This window comes from Polistes dominula, unplaced genomic scaffold, assembly GCF_049000335.1.
Source record: "Polistes dominula isolate Pdom_NZ unplaced genomic scaffold, Pdom_raw_medaka contig_24, whole genome shotgun sequence".
NCBI lineage: Eukaryota > Metazoa > Arthropoda > Insecta > Hymenoptera > Vespidae > Polistes > Polistes dominula.
The window spans coordinates 1,998,839-2,020,245 of NW_028301150.1; the positions used below are offsets into that span (position 1 = coordinate 1,998,839).

At 30.1% G+C, this 21,407-nt stretch overlaps 2 protein-coding genes across 6 annotated transcripts in view; one reads left to right on the plus strand and one right to left on the minus strand.

Annotated features, from left to right (window-relative positions):
• Nucleotides 1-589: 589 nt before the first annotated feature.
• Nucleotides 590-2,244, minus strand: Elp4 (Elongator complex protein 4). Its single transcript, XM_015317813.2, has 5 exons — nt 1,959-2,244; nt 1,860-1,895; nt 1,163-1,785; nt 869-1,081; nt 590-791 (listed from the first exon to the last, which is right to left on the minus strand). Exons 1-5 carry the CDS (start codon nt 2,077-2,079, stop codon nt 684-686), a joined length of 1,101 nt encoding a protein of 366 aa, XP_015173299.2. The 5' UTR covers nt 2,080-2,244; the 3' UTR covers nt 590-683.
• Nucleotides 2,245-4,318: 2,074 nt separating this feature from the next.
• The window catches only part of mam (neurogenic protein mastermind), a 190,537-nt gene continuing 173,448 nt past the window's right edge, over nt 4,319-21,407 (plus strand). For all 5 annotated transcript variants that reach the window (XM_015317806.2, XM_015317808.2, XM_089177624.1 and 2 more), the window contains exon 1: nt 4,319-4,843. In XM_015317806.2, coding sequence (XP_015173292.2) covers nt 4,319-4,843 — 525 coding nt within the window. The remainder of the gene's footprint in view (nt 4,844-21,407) is intronic.

Consider the following 21,407-nt stretch of genomic DNA (forward strand, 5'->3'; position numbering starts at 1 on the left):
GGAAATAGAAAGGTGCGGAAGAGAAAAGAGGGGATGAAAGGCCCCCCCCTATATGCATCGATATTTACTTTTGCATTTGTTCGTTCAACTGCAGATTTCATAGACAAAAATACAAAATGAGAATTATTCTAAAAATTGAGTCTTGTTTTTAGAAAAGATTACAAAGATATTTGATTTATTTTACATTTTTTTTTTTATTTATTCGCGAAAATTTAATTAGTAAATTAATTAATATCATTTTTAAAAATTTTACTGCTACATTTTTTTTTAAATAAATTGGTATAAATATATATATATATATTTATTATTATTATTTTACATAGCTTCACAAGTAGTAATATTTGAATATGAATAGTTTCTATATTTCGTATTACGTATTATAAAAAACGAACATAAACGCATTATTGTAAGTGTGCATGAAGCTTATCTCCTCTAACCTGCATTAATTCAACTACTACGCCATACTTTTCCCCGTTAAATAAATCCGATAAAAAATTATAGTATACAGATGCATATTAATAAGTATAAAAAGTAAAAATAGAACAAATTAAATGAATGGTAATTATAATAAGATGTAACACAATTTGGATTATAAAATATCATTTGTTTATTTACAGTGTCCATATTTCTATAGTTTACGTATAGAATAAATTAGATTTAGAAATGTATAATTAAAAAAAATATTAGAATTCTAAAAGATTTTTCTTTCCACTGGTTAAACAACCACTAGTTGACATTTCATCCTGTTCACGTTGAGTAGTATCACCAAATTCTGGTGGTAAATGAAGAATCTGTAATTAAATGTAACAAATATATTATTCGAAACTTTAATGATAATATTTAACCATAAACTTATAATTATATTTACCTCAATTACCAATTTTTTACGTCGTAATTTAAAAACAAGATCTCTTGACTCAGGTGTATGTGGAGCCAATATATTTAAGGCCGGTAATTTTTTGATATGTAATAGACCATGATAATCCTTGAAAAGAGGATTAGTTTCTTTTGATGAACCAGCAAATGATTCTAATCTGATAGCAAAGTCCGATAAATGTTCCAATCGTTCCACCATATTATCCTGAAACATTTGTTAATAAATTAACGTTATGCATATATGTTTAGAATGTAAATATGAATATCATAATTTAGCAGAACTTACATAATTGTCAAAATTCTGAGTTGGACAACTTATAAATGCAACAGCAAAAGAATTTCTTAATAAAGCTCTGAAGCAATATAAAAATTTAAACATATCTGCATGTGTACTTTCTTCACTATCACAAAACCACATTCGAGAACCCAAAGAATTAATAGAAATTCTTAATACATTTCTTTTATCTGGTTCATCAGAAGTGAAAAACATTCCACTCTTTAAAGTTTTCGCAACAGTTTTTAATAAATCTTCATAAGCAGGATTTTCAAAAACACTATTCTTCATAATATTCTTCATTGGTTTGTCCCACTGTGTTATATTTGCATTATCGATAACTTTCTTGTCCATTGATTTTGTGAGATCGTAGAAATGTCCAAAGATACGTCCTCCCATAGGAGATGAATCTACCGTTCTTAAATTCTGATATCTCCATGCAATTTTCATTCGATCATCCATTGATTGTACATTGAGTTCAGAAGCAGTGTCTGTTATTGGAGCAGGTATTTCTGACAGCAAAGTAGTAATTTCTGTATCTTGAGATGCTATCAACAAAGGATGACTAGAAACTATTCCTTCTGCTATAAAATATTTCTGCATTGCATGAGCATAAGTTCCATAAATATCTTCCTCTGTAGGAGAACACATTGTATAAGAAAAACAATAATTTATATATTACTATATCATTAGAAAATAGTTTACGTACCAATTAAAAATATAGATCCGATAGGTAGACCACCACCTAAGAAACAATAATTTGAGTCATTACAATTTATTCTATTAATTCAATTAAAAACATACATACCTATTGTATAATCCAAAGAAGGTATTCCAGTAGATACAAGAAGTTGTGCATTTTTAATGGAAGGTTTTGTACCCGGTATATAAGGGATTCTGGATTTACTTTTAGAACTTTCTAATGCCATTATTATTGTCTTCTGTTTGCTTGATCACATTACAAATATGTCAAGTATATGTTGCAAGTATTCTTTCACAATATGTATAAAACTGTATAACCAAATTTTTCAAAATGTTTATAATGTAGTATTAAAATAAGTCAATTTCTTGAAACTAACCTCAACAAAATACACGTGTATAATGACGTCTGAAAAGAATTGTCTGTAATGGTAATGTAATTCGTTACTTTATTTTCATTTGGTATTTTCAAACACATACTTTTGCTTTTCACGTTAGTAAGGTAGAAAGCAAATAATTTTAACCACTAGGTAAGGTTACTTCTAAATACATAGTGCATTCATAGATGGCGTTGAATCGAAGAAGCTTTTCTATTTGAAGCAGACGTCGCGAGTTGGCGTTCTGAATCAAAAAGAAATTATGGTTCGTCGTTTGAACGATATATGCTTCTGTACCCACGCGCAGTTCTGTTAATGGCATCGCGCGCTTACGAAGAGCCGAATCTTAAAGTGTTGTTCGGGTTAAGTTTTCGTTCGGTTCTTCGAAGATAATAATCGAAATATTCCCGAACTTTTGACGTACGAAACGCGACAGTTATACGTTGTCAACGTCATAGTGTTGTTGTTGCAAGCTGACGCACTAAAGGTACTTAAAAGTGAGGTTATGTAATTGTTTGCAAAGGATCTTATGCGCGGCGCGTTCGATGCCGACGCTCGATGACACTTTATTTTTTTTTTTAAAGCCCTATATCGACAAATTATTGGACATTATTTTGTTCGTTTGACAAAAAGGTAATAAGTTAAATGAAATGAATCAACAGTAGAAATATAATAAGTAGAAGAAGAAATAGAATATGGAAGGTGAGACACGAAAGAAAGAAAGAGACAGAATGAGCAAAGTCGTCGAAGGATCGACGTTGTTGTCGTTGCATCTTCTTTATTATTAAAAATACTTATAAAGTGTAAGTATAAAAAAGAAACGAGCAAACATATAAAAAAAAAAAAGAAAAAAAGAAATGCCGTATGGTAATAATAAAGAAGAAAAAGAAGAAGAGGAAAAAGCGAAATAAATAGAGGAAGAGAGAAGTGCAACGTTGTCATTGTTGTCCATCGTTGATCGAAGAAGCTGCTGTTGCTCGGCCGGTTTTGTGAAGGCAAACGAATCCGCGTTCGTTGAGAGTCTTTCCCCTTGACAGATCCCTCCGGTGCATTCGGTCTCGTGCTCCTGTCATCTGTCGGTGGCACGAGTTGGTAGTAGCGGAGCGGCAGCGGCACGCTCTTTCGACTACCTGTTATGCCGACGTCGAAGCGCGCTACAACAGCAGCCCGTCTCTGCCCCCGCTCCTTCAATCCATTAGCTCCCCCCCTCTCTCTTTCTCTCTCTCAATCGGTCGGTCGTGCGTCCATCCGTCCGTCCGTCGGTCCGTCGGTCCGTTCGTCCGTACGTACGTCCCCTTCCTTCTATCGTATCCCTCGTGGCGTCGGGTCCCGCCACCACCGTCACCGTCACACAGCCGCTGCCTGCCGCCGCCACGCCGTTGCTGCTGCCGACGTCGACGGCGACGATGAGTGCCGAGCGGTTTTCCGACGGTAGAACGAAGCGCGCGCTCTTCGTCTTCTCGAGATTCTCGATAAAGCGCGCGCACGCGCTCCTCCATTGACAGATAGAGTGCTAGAAAGAGTGAGCGGGAGAGAGAGCGAGAGAGAGCGAGAGAGAGTGAGTCGGCGGTAGGGAGGGGTGGGAGGGGGGAGAGAAGCGCGCGAGATACGGATACCAAACATCGAGAGTGCGCGATCGGTCACGCTCACGTGGAACGTGTCTTCTTTCTTATCTTCCGCTTCTACTGCTATTACTAAAGCTACTACATATTACCACACTCTACCCATACCATCACCGTCATCATACAACTACTAATACTCCTCCTATTAGTATATTTTACTATTCTTCCGTTTATGCGTGAAAACTAGTCGAGTAAAAGGATTCGGTGTAAGGAGGAAGTAAAGGAAGAGAAAGAGGTTGAGGTGAACCGAGCGTGTCAAATGCCGCTCGTTGTCGGCTCGCCTGTCAGCTCGCCTGTCAGCTGCCGATGGAGGATGCTCAAACTGGTGGTAGCATCGAGAGCTACTGACGAGGTCAACGTCGTCGAATCTAGTGACAGAGATAAGTACAAAGTGGAGGACACGTTTGTTTTACCAATTGCAATAATTTATCACTGAGCTGGCTTACTCTGCGGTGGATCTAGGCGGCTGTATGGAGGCCGGGGGGCTTCTGCCTCGTCAGCCCTCGCAAGGCCCCCCCGGCATTGCCCCTGCCTCCATATCAGTGTGCGTGGGGCAGGGCCCGAACGGTAATTCCAATAACAATACCAATAATAACGGACCAAGTTTAGTTGGTAATCCTGTAATCGGTCAACCCAACTCCGTAGCCGCGACTGCTTCGATTCATGATCTTAATGCTGTCGGACAGTTAAGTGTGACAAGTCAACAACAGCTTCAATTACAACAACAAATGGGTCAAGCACCTGGCATGGGTGAGCTTCCCCCTTCAAGGAGGCAAGCAATCGATCGTCTTCGACGCAGACTCCAGAATTATCGTCGCAGACAAACCGAATGCGCACCAAAATTCGATCAAAGTTTCAACGGAATTTGCGAACAAAATATACAGGACACATTGATTTTGAAGCAACGTTTTCTTGAAAGTAAAGCTAAAAGGCAGGCGAAGAAGACGGACAAGAAGCAGACCGAGCAGCCTGTAGGTCTTTCCAACGTTCACGTGGTGAGTCTTTTTCTGTTTTATTCCTATCAATTTGTAGATTTGGATCTAGAAAAGCAAAAGGGTTCGTTGATTCTGAAATAGATGAAAATGGTAGCTTGAGTTCATTCAATTGAGAAATATTTTTAAAAGTACGTGATGTGTCAAAAAATATTAAAACTAATCATTTCACCATTATATTCTCATTATATGTTTCTTTGCTTTAAGGTCTTAATTGTCTAACAAGTTTTTTCATCAATGGTTAGAAATTAACTTAATCCCGTTAATTAAATTACGTTCGATGACCTTACGTTACTTTATGATGATACACTTTAATTTTTATTAATCGCACTGAATGAACGATGAATGATTTTTGCTAAAAGTTAGAAATGAATTTTTCCGAACGTGTGAGTCGCCAGTCCACTTGTTGCGTCTGTGAACTCTCGAAAATCACGAGTCGATCGCGCTTGGCAACTGCGTGCCATCGAACTCCTTGCTCGAGTGCAGTTTGCCGTAGTAAACTCCTTTTGTTCGGTAACGTGCGCGCGCGCGTGCGCTATATATAAACCGGCTGAGTTTTAAGCCACCGATATATATATATATATATATATGCGTGCCATTGTGAAATTAAAGAAAATAATCTCTTCTTTTGCAAATTACATTTTATTTGTTATTTTATATGCAACGATTTTCACAAATTTCTTCAAAAACTTAATCTCAACTATTAAATTTAATATGTTAATAATGTTCTTCGCGTTATCGAATTATAAAAAGATTAGATAAATGAAGAAAGTTTTGAAAATGAATTTCTATGGAAATTGTTTTTCTTAATGTAACATAGTTTTAAAAGAAATTATGCATATGTAATTAAATTCATTATTTTATTTCCAATTTTTCTTTTTACAAATCTTCTATGAATTTATATTATTTTTCTTTTTTTTTTTTTTTAAAGGAAATATCCAAAGTTAATTAGATCATAACAATTTCTATTATTCTAGAATAATATTAATAAATCGATATCTTAATTATAGACATTAATGTCTGTTATTTTAAAATTATATTTTATTGTTTCTAGATATACAATCATTAGTTATGAATAGTATGAGACATTTTTTTATTGTTTGGAATAAAATTCATGATAAATTATTCCTACCTTCTTAACGTTTATCGATTGGTTAGTAAGACGTCAGAGCAATACGATTAACGCGTCAGAATCATGATATTACGCGTGTTTGGCCGATGATATTTAGTGGTTGACCGAACAGGTAGATTTTGCAGTGATGTAGTAACACGGACGTCATCGCTTTTGTACATCGATTGATACTAACCATAAGTCTACGTAGGTTAACGCGTAGGCGCCATTCCCAACATGTCTCCACATTAACCTTGTATTTACGTCAATGCAGCAGGGTTGTTTTTACCCTACCTGTGACGTTTTTTTTTCTATCACCCTGTACGATATGTCCTTAATTTGTTATTCTTTTAACATTTATTCAACTTCTTACTCGGATAAATAAATTACATGCATGCACTTTGCTATTACTTTTTCATCAGAGGTTTCTTTTTATAAAAGTAATAAACAACGCAACGTAACTTTTATGATACAATAGTAAAGAATAAGAGTTTCTTAATTTATTTATTAAAAAATTTGAAAAAATTCCATAAGATTCATGAATCTTATGTATCGCTTAATGATAGAAAAATATGATAAAATTTCAAATTACAATAATACTTTAATGGCCGCACGTGTACGCAGAGTCAAACGTCGTTAAAAGCTCGGTAACAATTTTCAAGAATTAAAGAATAAGAGTATTTTAATTTGTTTATTAACAAATTTGAAAAAATTTCATAAGATTCATGAATCTTATATATCGCTTAATGATAGAAAAATATGATAATATTTCAAATTACATTAACACTTTAATGGCCGCACGTGTACGCAGAGTCAAACGTCGGTAAAAGCTCGGTAATCATTTTCAAGAATTAAAGAATAAGAGTATTTTAATTTGTTTATTAAAAAATTTGAAAAAATTCCATAAGATTCATGAATCTTATATATCGCTTAATGATAGAAAAATATGATAATATTTCAAATTACATTAACACTTTAATGGCCGCACGTGTATGCAGAGTCAAACGTCGTTAAAAGCTCGGTAATCATTTTGAAGAATTAATTGATTGAAAAACAACTTTATTGTCATCTAACGAAAAAATTAACATCAAACAAAAAACAACATATTTAATTTTATATATAAAGTTATAAATAAAATAACGATCAATGTTCTGGCTATCACACACATGTTACGTGAGCGGCCATTAAAGTGTTAATGGAATAACAAAGATAACAATACCTTCTTTTTTCCTTGTGTTTGAATGCTTTCATTTCGGTATACGATTCAAAAAATAATGAATTTATAAATGAATTTAATTAATGACGAAAATGACACATATATGTTGATGAGATCGTAAACTAAATTAGTTATGTTTTTCTCAATGTCATGATATTTACGTAGAGACATTAGATCATAAGTGTACTCTGTTTCATTGTGTAAACTCGTATTCGACGATACATAGATCGATATTGTGAATAAATGTCGGTGGATAGTATATAACGCGGTTAATGATTCTTGGCATAAACATTATACTATTATTTTATACACATACACACACATATACATAACATATAAGGTAAATATATTCTACATATCGCGTGACGTTCGAATGTTTATTAATAAATTGGAAGTAGGAAGGAAGTCTCGTGTCGTGTGATATGTTTTTTTTCGATCGATCGAATAAACTGTTAGCAAGAATAGGTAGGCAGGTATTGCTTAAAATAGAATTTCATTTTTGCAATAAATCATTATAATGTTAAAGAAGTAAGTTTTGATGATATCTTTCTATTTGTTTTTTTTCTATAATAAATTGAACACACATTTATAACGATACATTATACATATGTTGGGTGATGTATGTGTAGAATGGTGTTCTAAGTAGCACTATATATTCCTACGTTCATTTAAATTGAAGTAACATAATCCTTGACGCGACGTTACGGTTCTCTTAGGAGAACGAAAAGTGCGAATGGGCACGAGTCTAGCGGGGAAAGCTATGGGAACTATGATTTCCGTCGAGAATACTCGATTGCGATATATAGGAAGATTCTTTCGAATGATTTCATTTCAACATTTTTTTTTTTTTTTGATTGTTTATTTTTTTTCTTTTTATTTATGAAAATCGAGATAGATAGACTATATATAGTAGTATTTAGTATATAGTATATAATTACTAATAATATATATTACTATTACTATAATATAGTTAGATAGTAATATATAAATTAGAATTGGATTTTACTATATATACTATATATTTAATACAATAAATTAGAATTGTATTTTACTATATATATATGTAGTAGTATATATTATGGTATAAAGTAATATTATTTTAGTGTTTAATATATAATATATAGTATATAGTAATATACTATATAAATATTATATATATACTAATAATATATATTACTATTACTATACTATATATTTAATATAATAAATTTAATAATATATATAATAATATATATATTTAATACAATAAATTAGAATTGTATTTTACTATATATATATGTAGTAGTATATATTATGGTATACAGTAATATTATTTTAGTATTTAATATATAATATATAGTATATAGTAATATACTATATAAATATTATATATATACTAGTAATATATATTAATATTACTATACTATATATTTAATATAATAAATTTAATAATATATATATATATATATATATATATATATATATATATATATATATATATATATATATATAATAGACAATAAATTAGAATTGTATTTTACTATATATATATATGTAGTAGTATATATTATGGTATACAGTAATATTATTTTAGTATTTAATATATATTATATACTATATATTATACTATATATATTACTATATATTACTACTACTATATATATATGTAGTAGTATATATAGTAAAATAGAATTGTAATATATTGAAGATGTTTTGTTTATAGATGAAATTGAAGGAATGGTATTTCTATAGAAATGAAGTGAAGTTTCGGCAGCAAACTCGAGAATAATATTTGTTGGCAAGGTTTAACTATTTACACGGTCGTTTATGCTTCCGGCGTTTGCGTTGACATCGTCTCGACTATCCTTTACACTCGTAAAATCACTCTCTCTCTCGTTACTACTCCTCGTCCACGTTCATTCTTATTCAAAGCTGTCTGGTGTCGCGGATAACACGTGTCAGAGCTGCAACATCTCGCGAAGCGAAGAATAGGATTGGCTGGATTGTCGACAGGGATTCTCAATCGACGTGAGAATTTCTTTTCCTCTCTCTCTTTCTTTCTTTCTCTCCCTCTCTCTCTCTCTCTCTCTCTTTTTCTATTTTTATCTCTTTCTCTTACTGTCAGTCATCTACCACCGAAGGTGCCCAAGATGAGACGGACATAAGGTTATTTGTTCTCGTTCATACTTATCCAACTCTACTTCGAGAAAAGAGAGAAATAAATAAAGAGAGAAGAGAGAGAGAGAGAGAGAGAGAGAGAGAGAGAAAGAGAGAATGACTCACATGCTGAACGTTGCACCAGAGCAAGTTCGTGAGAGCAGTGCTTCTCAATCGACACCACGCCTTGAACACCTTTTTATCATTCACAATCTTCTTGGAATTTCCTATCGAGAAATCGAAACGATAAGAAACGAAGTTTTGTTATCTTTAATACAAAGTATGTTAAAATTCAATTTAAATGAGTCTTTTATCGTTTAAATTTATACATCATATTTTTATTTTTTAATATTATTCACAATTATTTGTTATATATTTTCTACAAATTAACGAGTTACTTTACAAAAGGTAGAAAAATACGAGATAAGAAATTTTTTATAATATTGAATAATGATTAAGATGAGAAACCCTTTTAAGAAAATAATAATATGAAACAAAATGAAAAAGTAAACCTTGTGCATGCCACCCACGCGTTAGTCTACTCGTTCTTAAAATACACACACACAGAGAAACATACGTTGACTTATTAGGTATTTGAAAGTGGCAAGAAATTAACGTGACAAGTTCGATTTGTCTGTTTTTTTTGTTTCATACAACCACGAGAGAGAGAGAGAGAGAGAGAGAGAGAGAGAATTTATCAACGAGAACTCGATCTCGATTCTCGTCGATTTACCAATCTTTTCGTATCGTTTGTGAGACTTGCGCTCATGGAAAATGAAATGGAGAGAAGACGAATAAGAGAAAGGGAAACGAAAGAAAGGTGAGAGAAGAAGGGAAATAAAGAAAGAAAGAGGCCGGTTCGTTCCACCTACTCGTAACTTGTATAAGAAACAGAAAGAGAGGTGTGGAGAGTGCGAGAAGTTCCTTCACCAAATAGGTCTGCTCACCTTGGACGACAAGTTGGCAGGACATCCAGAGAAAAGGCTGAAAGATGTTGTTGTCCATGTATATGCTCCTAATACATTCGTAGTTTCTATAATAATATGTGTGTATACGTGTAAGAGAGAAAGAAGTAAGCTAAGAAAGAGATAAATTGAAGATTTGCATCACGTGCCGTGCACAAAAATCGACGATCTCGAGCTAAAGATCGAGAAAGACACACACAGGGGTTCTCACGGGTAACACATGATCGAACATAACCGATAACGAAGACATTAATTAATGTTACTACTACTACTACTACTACTACTACTACTTCAATGTAGATTAATGCAGATCGAATTCAATCGTTGATAGAAGCCTAGTTGAAATTTGTATTATATATGTTACTTGTAACTTTTACGATTGTGTCAGCAATGGTTTAGACTTTTGATTTTGATTTTTCATTCGATCTGCATGTATGTATTCATGTAACTTCTGTGTATGTGTAATATGTCAAGGAACGATTATGCAAAGTCGTGGGTTGGTCCTCTATTCGTCGTTCGAGTCAAAATTCGTAATCGTCTGTTTTTGATTAATCCGGTGATGAGAATATAGTTAGTTGTAATAATATTTTATTTATTTATGATGAATCGCGATGCAACAATTGTATTTTATTTTATTTTATTATAATATGATTTTTATATATATTTAAATTATTAATTAAATAATAAATTATATTATATTATATACTATTATAAAACTATTTTGATTTTGATTTGATTTTATTTTATATTATAATAATTAAATTAATTATATTTAATTAATTTAAATAATAATATAAATATCAATTAAAATTATAAATTAAAAATTCGATTAAAAATTATTCTTTTTCTATAATCGTGATTGATTTAGACAATATTTTTTCGTATAAATGTTTTCGTTAACAATTGGTGTTCGAATTGGGTTCGAACGCGCATCTCGAAGGTTTTTTTTTTTTATATTCCTCGGAGTCATGTGATCTAACCTTGACACTTAAAAGGAAGAATCGATCGGTTTAAGTCGAGTTCGTGTTTCATTAGATTACACTCTTCCTCTCACCTTTTACCTTTCTCTGAAAATTCTACGTCGCACCTGGAAATGACTCGAATTTTTCGTGTCAATGGAAACCCCGTTAAATTCTTAACACTTGACTAACCTAAGAGAACAACAATATTCTTGCAAATAAAAAAAAAAAAAAGGTGAAATGCAGATTGCCTTGTATTCGATTTGCAGGATCTTTTTCTCTCTCTCTCTCTCTCTCTCTCTCTCTCTCTCTCTTTCTCTTTTGTTTTCTCTTTCTTATTCAAGGCTGTAATCGAAGCAATGACAAAGTACCTCCGGTGTCCTCGAATCTACGAGTAGTAGAAAACCACCATGGACTCCTCCCACGAGTTTTCATACGGTTCATCGATTGAAACAAAATTAGGGAAAAGAAAACTGAAAATAATTGCATTTTCTTTTTTTAATTCTACCCATAATTATGACAGTGATCTAAGTCTGGATTCATTTTTGATAATAATGTAGTGTGTAATAACTGATAAACTAATTTTATTTATTTATTTATTTTTTTTTTAATAATTTTAACTTAGAGACCACTTTCATAATTATGGGCACAATTAATTAAAAAAAAAAAACAATTTGTAAAATAATTACGTATACGTATAATAAAGATTCATATAAAAGAAATCAATTTTTTTTTTTGTTTTTTTATTAAATCGTTCAAGTAATTATTTGTTAAAAGAAAAATAATACTTGGCGTGTTTGTAATACGCGTTCATTCTTGAAATTCCAAAAGCTTGGAAATTGTTACCTTCTTGACCACCCAAGATGGTGGTGGTATCAAAAACGTTAATCAGACTTTTATACCTTATTTTTACTCCTCCTTCTAAAGGAAGAGTGAATGAGTGAGAAAGAGAGAGAGAGAGAGAGAGAGAGAGAGAGAGAGAGAAAGAGAGTTGCGTCTTTAATTCGTCTGTCTACCTTAGGTCGCTCGATCGCAGAAGACGGTCTGTAATTACCTGCTTTGAAGAAATACATAGTTGTTGGTTAGTAAAAGATTTCTGAATCAAGGACAATCTCAACAGGCGAGACGAGACAAAAAGAGAGAGAGAGAAAGAGAGAGAGAAAATGAGAGAAATAGAATGTGGTTTGTTAAATGGAAACGAGACAAATTGTACGAGCTTTCATTTTATTTGTGTTCAATTCTTTTTTATCAATGATATATGAACCTTCGAAATTATTTTGTGATAAAAATGATTGTTCTCAAATCTTAAGACTTTGAGTGTTAATAGACGCATATATGTGTTTGGTAAAAATTATTAGCGTGATAGTTTGATTCATATACATATGTATTTGTTAATATTAATGTAATATATAATGTAATGTTTATATTAATTATATTAAATTATATTAGCATCTATAATAATAAATTATATATTATATTATATTTATTTATTATACTATTTTATTATTATATATAATGTTATTTTATTACAAAAAAAATTATTATGTTTATATTAATTAATATAAATATAATATAAAATATATAATGTAAATATAATATATAATATAAATTAATGTGATGTTTATATTAATTAATTATATTTATTAAATTATATTTAAAAAGAAAAACTTTAATTATTAAATATAATTTATTATTAAAATTTAATTAATAATAAATTATTCCATTCCTAGAAAACATTTTAGGTAAAAATATTTAGCATTCAAAGGATTAATTCGTTTAATTCCAAATTATTTTACATTTTTGTCGTTCGGACGACATAGGACCAGAGAACAAAAATAATAATAATAATAAAAAAAATAAAAGGAAATTGTAATAGTTTCGATAAAAAATATTTTTTGTTCTTTCTTTCAAGAGTTTTTTTTTTTTTGTTTTTTTTTTTTTGTTTAAATCGTTTTCTTTTCAAAGCGTGCCATGAGTCTACCGGCGAAAGGTAATATTTTTTTATGACGTCCAGTCAGTTTTTATGACTGTTTCGCTTTAAATAGTTTTAAACACAGCCGTTCGAGTGCATAAATTCGCATTAAAAAGGGAATAAAATCGTTTTGGATTTTTCATTCTCAGCGTGTTAGAATGAGAAGAAGAGGAGAATGAATCGCATGAAAATTGAAAATAGCTTCGTGGTGAGAGGAGACACCGAGGTGAGCAAAGTTTATCAACGTTGTGTTTTCTTTTTCAGTTTCTTTTCTTTTTTTTTTTTTTTTTGGACATTTTTGCAGATCATTGAATAGAATTGAATTGAACAATTGAGCAATTAAACAATGACCAAAAGTCTTAGAAAATGAACAAATTTTTGATTGATTAACATTTCAAATTTCTTTAATAAATAAATATAAATGCTTATCACCAGTATAATAAATTTTCGATTACTTTACGACGGTTTCCCCTAATATTTTTACTTTGTTTGTTTGTTTTTTTTTTTTTTTCAATATATAAATATATGAAAAAAAAAATAATAAAGTAGAAATATTTTTGTAATAAAAAATATTATTGAAACGTAGTAAAACACGATTCACATATGATAGGAGGGTACGTTTTACATTTCGACAGAAGGCAGGGTGTTACATTCCGAGTGAATGACGCATGCCATTTGAACGCCCTAAGCAATTCCCCTTTTGCTCTGACCAGATTCCTTTATTTTTCTCATCCTTCTTCTCCTTCTTAACTTTCGTTGAAATACTTCATAATAAGAATTATATCAATATTTTTAACTGTATTATTTCATGTCGAATTGAGTAGAAGATAAACTTTGATGCAGGCAGTGCAAGCAGTGCAGCAAGTGTAGACTGACTGCAGTCGTCTTATCCACTTTGCTATTCCAAGCTGGAATTCTTTTGACTCTTGTAGCCCTTTTACATGTTCCCTGTTATATACTGAAACATGTTATAATTAGCAGAGATTACGCTTAGTAACTGAAGTCATGAAGTCATCGACACAACGGTTAAAGAACAATCCTATTCTATCATGAAACTTTCCAATATTCTTATTCAATTCAATTGTAAATTATAAATGTGTTGTTTAGAAAATTTTCTCTAACCCTTTCCGTTGTTTAACTCAACTCTTTGGTTACATTTAACGTATTAATACGTCATGGAACTTTTTTTTGAGTAAAGATGCATATGACGTTTTGATAGGTCATTTAAACTGAGACGATGATTAAACTAAGTTTTATTCTGGTTTATTTCACACAAAGTAATTTTTATATATTATTATAATTAATTATATTATAATATTTAATATTATATTTATTGTAGGGGGGGGGCCTTCGGGGTAAACACCCTAAAAGGGTATGAAAATAAAACTTCTTATCTATATATTCTATCTAATATTATATTTATTTAATATAGCATTTAATATATAATAAAATTAGGTATATTTAATATTAAATATAATATTAAATATTATATTTCCAATAATATATAAATATTCTTATATTATTATATTTAAAATTATGTTATAAATTATATTATTATATTATATATTGGATTTTTTTTTTTTTGGCAATGGCAAGATTCGAACCCACGTAGTTTGGTTTGCGAATCTGAGACTCTAGCACCGCACCACAAAGCCATATTTTATTATATATTATATATATTTATTATATTATATATTAATAATATAATATATATAAAAAATAATATAATATATTATTTATTTATTTATATTATATTATTATTATTATATATTTATTATTTTATGAAATAGTATAATATTATTATATATAATCCTAATATTATTAATAATATTAATATTATATATATAAATGATAATATTAAAAATATTATTTCTAATACGTTAAGTGTATTATCATCATCATCATCATCATCGATTGATCAATCGATGTTTCATTAATTATAACAAGTTATATAAGGTTTGTGACTTATACGTGCAACTGATCTAAACCAATGAAGATGAACGTATTCGGCATTCGAGACGACAATTGCATTATTATTCAGACAATACTCTTCCTTTCTTTCTTAGATTCTCTGTGTTACCGGTTTAACATTGTCAAGCATGACAAAGAACTCAAATCCGAACGAATGCGAATTCGTAAAAGTAACTTTGATTATATTACTGCAAGGAACAAAAATCAGCATCGTGCGATTATTAATCCTTTCAACTGTATCAATTAAACAATCCATTGAACTTTCTTTCACAATTTTTATTCGATTAACAAATGTTTCAACATTTGAACAATTTTTCTCAATCATTTTTTTTTTTTTTCTTATCGTCTTATGTGAGATCTCACTACTCACTCTCATCACATTGCGGGTACTTGTTGAAACGTATGATTTTCTAGGAACATTACGTGTTTGTAATAAACGAATTTAAAAAAAAAAAAAGGGTTACACCGGCTCGAGAAGAGAACCAAACAAACAAACAAACAAACAAACAAAATAAAAGAGAACCAAAAAAATTTCTAGTGTATTTCTTACGACACCTGGTGCTGACAAATATCATAGGGACCAAGTAAAATGTCTAACGGAACGAGAGTACGTATATTCTACAGAACGAAGAGATAGAGGAGAAAAAGAAAGAAGTGGAGTGAAGAGGGGAGTGAGGGGCAAGGGGCAAGGGGGAAGGGAGAGATGGGGGGAAGGGAAGTAAAGACAGAAAGATAGAAAGAGAGAAAAGAAACTTTTCCGGAGATACTGTATTCGCTGGCGTACGGCCCATCTAACTGGAACGTGACCAGTAACTTAAGTGTCTCTCATTACGTGCACAGTCCGAGAACCGAGTCACACGTGTTCATGTGTGGTGGCGCACAAACAAAATGAGATCTACCTATCCCCCATTAGATTTGACTTGGAAAGACGGAAGTTGAAAAAATGTTTTTCTTTGGGAAACAGATGATGATGATGATGATGATGAAATAATTCTTCTTTATAGATAAGATTATTATTATTACAATAAAATTGTTCTTAATCATCTTTGGGTAGATATTTATTAGAAAATTATTTTGAAATGTTGCTATAATTTAATATTAAATATAAAAATATGGTTTTTTTTTTTCTATTATTATTATTATTTGAAATATTATAATATTTAATATTATATTTATAAATTAAATATATTTTATTGTTTTTTTTGAAATTATATTTATTAATTCAATACATCATTTTTATATTTAAATACATTGAATAATTTTTCCAATTATATTTAATATTAAATATTATAATAAGGTTCTTCTTATAATATTATAATAATCCCCCGTTTGGGTAAATATTTATTAGAAAATTATTTTGAAATATTATTATAATTTAATATTAAATATATTTTATTTAATGTTATATTTATAAATTGAATATATTTTAATTTTTTGAAATTATATTTATTAATTAAATAAATTATTTATATTTAAATGCATTTAATAATTTTCCCAATTATATTTAATTTGATTAGATTAAATATATTTAATATTAAATATTATAATAGGGTTCTTCTGTTACGATAGAAAAACTAATCTTTCTTTTTACTTTTTTTTTAATTTTTTTAGGAATTAGTAACATTAACGAAGGTTGCACAACATATATGGTCATCATCGGTGAACGGAACTCTATCAAATATGTAATATGTACCATATGTATATATATATATATATATATATATATATATATATATATATATATATATATATACATGTATTTGCACGTACTTACATACGTTCTTACATCTATGTTCCCTGTTAGCTTTTTATTGCAACTGCCACACACATCGAGTGACTTTCTCCATTCGACACAATAACCTATGGATTATACGATGAACGTTACACGCGAAAAAATTGTGCACGTAAATGTAAGTTCTTCGTTACGTAGCTATTTTTATTTTTTTATTATTTTGTTTAATATTAAAACGACTCTAATGTTTCATCGAATTCATATATTACGTTGTTCGGAAAGTAATTGTTATTTTTCTTGCTTTTTGTGTTTGATTTTGTGAAAATGAAGACAATTTTTGTTTCGAGGTTACACCTAGGCCTTTGCAAGTGGGGCATTTGTTTGCACACTGGCATAAATGGCAAATTTATTACATCTTTTCACCAATCTCACAGTGTTGTTAATTGCTGGTTGTTGCATCAACTAATTCTTTTATTGTGTCAGAAAAAAACAAAATTACTTTTCGAACAACCTTAGTATTTTCCCATATATAAAAATATTTTCCAAATTTCGAAGAATCGTGCAAGAAAGTCAATCATTTAATGATAATTGAACAAATGAATCAATCAAAGATTTATAGTAGTTTGATTCATTCTCATACGTTCATATCATGTGTAAAAATTTGTTTTTATATATAAACTGTATATCATAGGTAAGTTGGACAGGTGAAAAAAAAAGTCAGAACATATTCTTTTAATCTTGGATTTGTTCAGCAACTGGATCATCAATGTGACGAACACATCGATCAATGAAACACATACACTAGACTTAGCATCAATAAATTGTGATTGATTAAAAAATTCATTAGTAACGTTTTCAATTAAAAATTCAACATGTAAATGAAAAACAGTAAGTTGTTGTTCTAAATCGAATTTTATCATCCGGTTGGTTAGTCAAACGTTTGTTCTGTTAACCGCTTTAGTCAAAGATTTCTACGAGATGAATCGACATCCGCTCTTTATCAATTTCATCATCGACCTACTACTATTAACTATTACATACTGCATCATAACTCATGAGTATTCTAATTCATTTCTAGATATGCATATGTACATACATATATTTATATGTTTATATATATATGTATAGTTGCATTGGGTTGTGCAGAAAGTTTGTTCCAATTTTGACAAAAGATTGAAATGCAATGCATTTATGTTTTTTTTTTTTTTTTTTGGTATATGTTTATTCAATTATATATAACTGTTTTATTATATATCATTTATTTATATATATATTATAGATAATATTGGATTGGTAACTAAGTCGTTGGTAAGTCATTGCTGATTTTTAATGGTCACTTATTTAGAAAATCTGCAATCATTTATTTGACAACCCAATATAAGTATTATTGTATATATATATATATATATATATATATATATATATATATATAATATTAATAATATTATATTTTAATATATATTATTATATTAATAATATTATATTTTAATATATATTATTATATTATAATATTAATTAATATAATATTATATATAATATTATATATAATTATATAATTTTATATATATATAATTTTTATTATAATAATTTAATTAATTTTATTATAATATAATATAATAATTTTTATTATGATATAATAATATTATATTATATATGTGTATATATAATTTTATAATATAATATAATTTTATAATTTATAATTAAATATATATATATATATATATATATATATATATATATATATATATATATATATATATATAAATATTTAATATTACTAAACTATTTATTTAATTTAATTATGTAACTATTTTATTTAATTATTTAACTAATATAAGTATATAATATAAGTATTCTTCATCTTTATAGATAGCTTAGAAAATTTCGTCTGTGCAAGATTTTTCAGGTTTTTTTTAGCAAAGAGAACTTTATGCCATCTACCGAAAATCGTCACGAACTTTCCGGAAAACCCAATATTTTTATATATATATATAATATAACATAAAAATGTGTTAGGAATGGAATGAGAAAACCTTTAAAACCTAAAATATAACGAAAATCATAGGACATCAGATAAAATTCAGATACATTCTCGGAATATGTCCTAGAGAAAGGTGGTCTCTTGTGTGAGAGTATGAGAGAGGGAGCTAGAAAAAGAAAGAAAGAAAGAAAGAAAGAAAGAAAGAAAGATGTAGATGAAGATGGTTCGTTGAGCCGGCGCCGAGATTCTTCGTGACTCGATGCTGTCCCAGTGCACAAAAGCCATTCGATCGTTCGAGCCAGATGCCAGACTCGTAGGTGTCGTCGTCGTCGTCGTCGTTGTCGTCAACGGGGGGGGGAAGGGGATAGCTTAGCAATTGGTACAGACTCCGCTGTTTATGCGTGGAGATGATGCCTACCGGAGAAGTCGGAAGTGGTGGAGAAAGAGGAGGAGGAGCAGGAGGAGGAGGAGGAGGAGGAGGAGGAGGAGGAGGAGGAGGAGGTGGTGGTGGTGGAGGTGGAGTAGAAGAAGGGAAACGTGTGCGTGTACGTGGTGCATTTCACGCGATGCACACACTTGTGCATTCGACTTTAGTGCACGCACCACTCCTCTATCTCTATGTCTATCTTTCTCTTTCTTTCTTTCTTCTTTTCTTTCTTTCTTTCTTTCTTTTTCCCTCTTGCGCGCACGAGCGCACAACTCTGCGCGAACTTTCCCCCACTCTTCTCGCCACCCCCTCCTTTAATCCTTTTCATTTTTTCTCTTTCTCTCTTTCTCTCTTTCTCTCTCTCTCGTTTTATATCTGCACTCTGCGCTGTGCACTCAACGCTCTCACTCTTGTGCGTGTGTACGTTGGAAGCAATGCCACCCGTTCGTCGAGCGCCGCGCTGTTGCCACCTCTTCGTCCCTCTTCTCCTCCTCCTCTTATATACCTCCTCGCGCATTAGAGCTCCAGCTGAGTATTCCTTCAGGGGTTCTCAATAACATCTTCTTACGTCTACTCCTGTACTACCATCTCGACTTCAACAGGAATTATTCTCTCTCTCTCTTTCTTTCTCTCTTGCTCTTTCTCTCTCTCTACTTCTCTCCCTCTCTCTACTCTTTCCTCTCTCTCTCTCTGTTACTATTATGCTTTTAAAAGGTTTAGCACGTTCAACCGAAAGGTGCCGAGAGTTGAAGCGACACTGTCTTTCGAGGCCGATCACCGGGAGCTTTTACTAAAGCGTCGTTACGCTCAAACTCGTCCTAAGGTATTGGGACATTCGTAAACGTAGGGATGAAATCTTTTATCTTTATGTATATATATATATATGTATTTTTTTTTTTTTTTTTTACTATTTTTTAATTACAAAAAATCAGTTAACTGAGTTTGACGAGTATACTCGTCACGAAGAAATGGCAGGATTTTGTTATGAATAGTATAGAATATATATATATATATATATAGAAAACCTGATGCAACCCTGACACAAAAGCCTGCCAATTCTTCGTGACGAGTATACACGTCACGCGTAAAAAGTAGTGACACCAATTGTTATTTAAATTGTAATTTTTTTGTTTGTTTGTGAAAAACGATAATATTAGAATAATAATTGTAATATTATTTAATGATACTAATTAATATTAATAATACAATGATATTTAATAATATTGAAATTTAAATTTAAATAATTTACATTTTTTTACATTTATAATAATTAATAATAATACTGTTACAATGTTATTTGATATTTTATAATAAAAAAATAATAATATAAAATTTTACTTTTTTTTTTAATAATAATTTAATAAATTTTAAATTTATAATAATAATAATAAAAAAATTTAATAATAAAAATTAATTTATATTTGATAATTATATTATAATAATATTATTATTAATTATTTCTCTTATTATGATAGATTAATTAATTAATAATTTTAATAATAGATAATATTAAAATATTCTCAAATTTCGAGATGAGTAAGAAAAGTTTCAAATATTTCTAGGTGACCAATTTTATTTTTTTTTATTCTTATTTCATTTAAATCCTGAAAATTAAGCAATTTTAATCTCAACTTGTTGTCATTCGGTCAATTTTCACACGACACACATCTGCGTTCACTTTCAAATTAATATAAATAAACAATTAAATTTGTTTAATGTCGGATAAAATAAAATAGAAAAAAAAGAATTGTTTCAACATAGACATTTTGTTCTTTTACGTTTTCTTATCTTTGACCCTTGGGGGTCAAAGATATCGACACCCAAGATCTGATCGATCTGAATGTGTGTACTCGTGGCAACGAGTAATTTTGCTGTTGGTGTTTGTTCTTGTTGTTTCTCTTTACCAAGAAACTTAAGTAATACTTATTCGAATTGAAAACGATATATAACATTTGTGTTTTGTGTTATTACATTTATAGTATTTTTTGTGTGACTTGATGTTGTTGTGAAAGATCTGTCTTTGAAATATTGTTTCGTGTTTTCAAAACTTATTAAAGATCTCCCTCCAACAACACGGTAGATAGGTTCCTAGAAAAA

Coding starts and splice junctions, on each gene's coding strand:
- Elp4 (XM_015317813.2), bottom strand. CDS start 2,079: ATGGCATTAGAAAGTTCTAAAAGTAAATCCAGAATCCCTTATATACCG. Junction 1,786..1,859: donor CGGATCTATATTTTTAATTG/GTACGTAAACTA, acceptor GTTCTCCTACAG/AGGAAGATATTTATGGAACT. Junction 1,082..1,162: donor CTCAGAATTTTGACAATTAT/GTAAGTTCTGCT, acceptor CAAATGTTTCAG/GATAATATGGTGGAACGATT.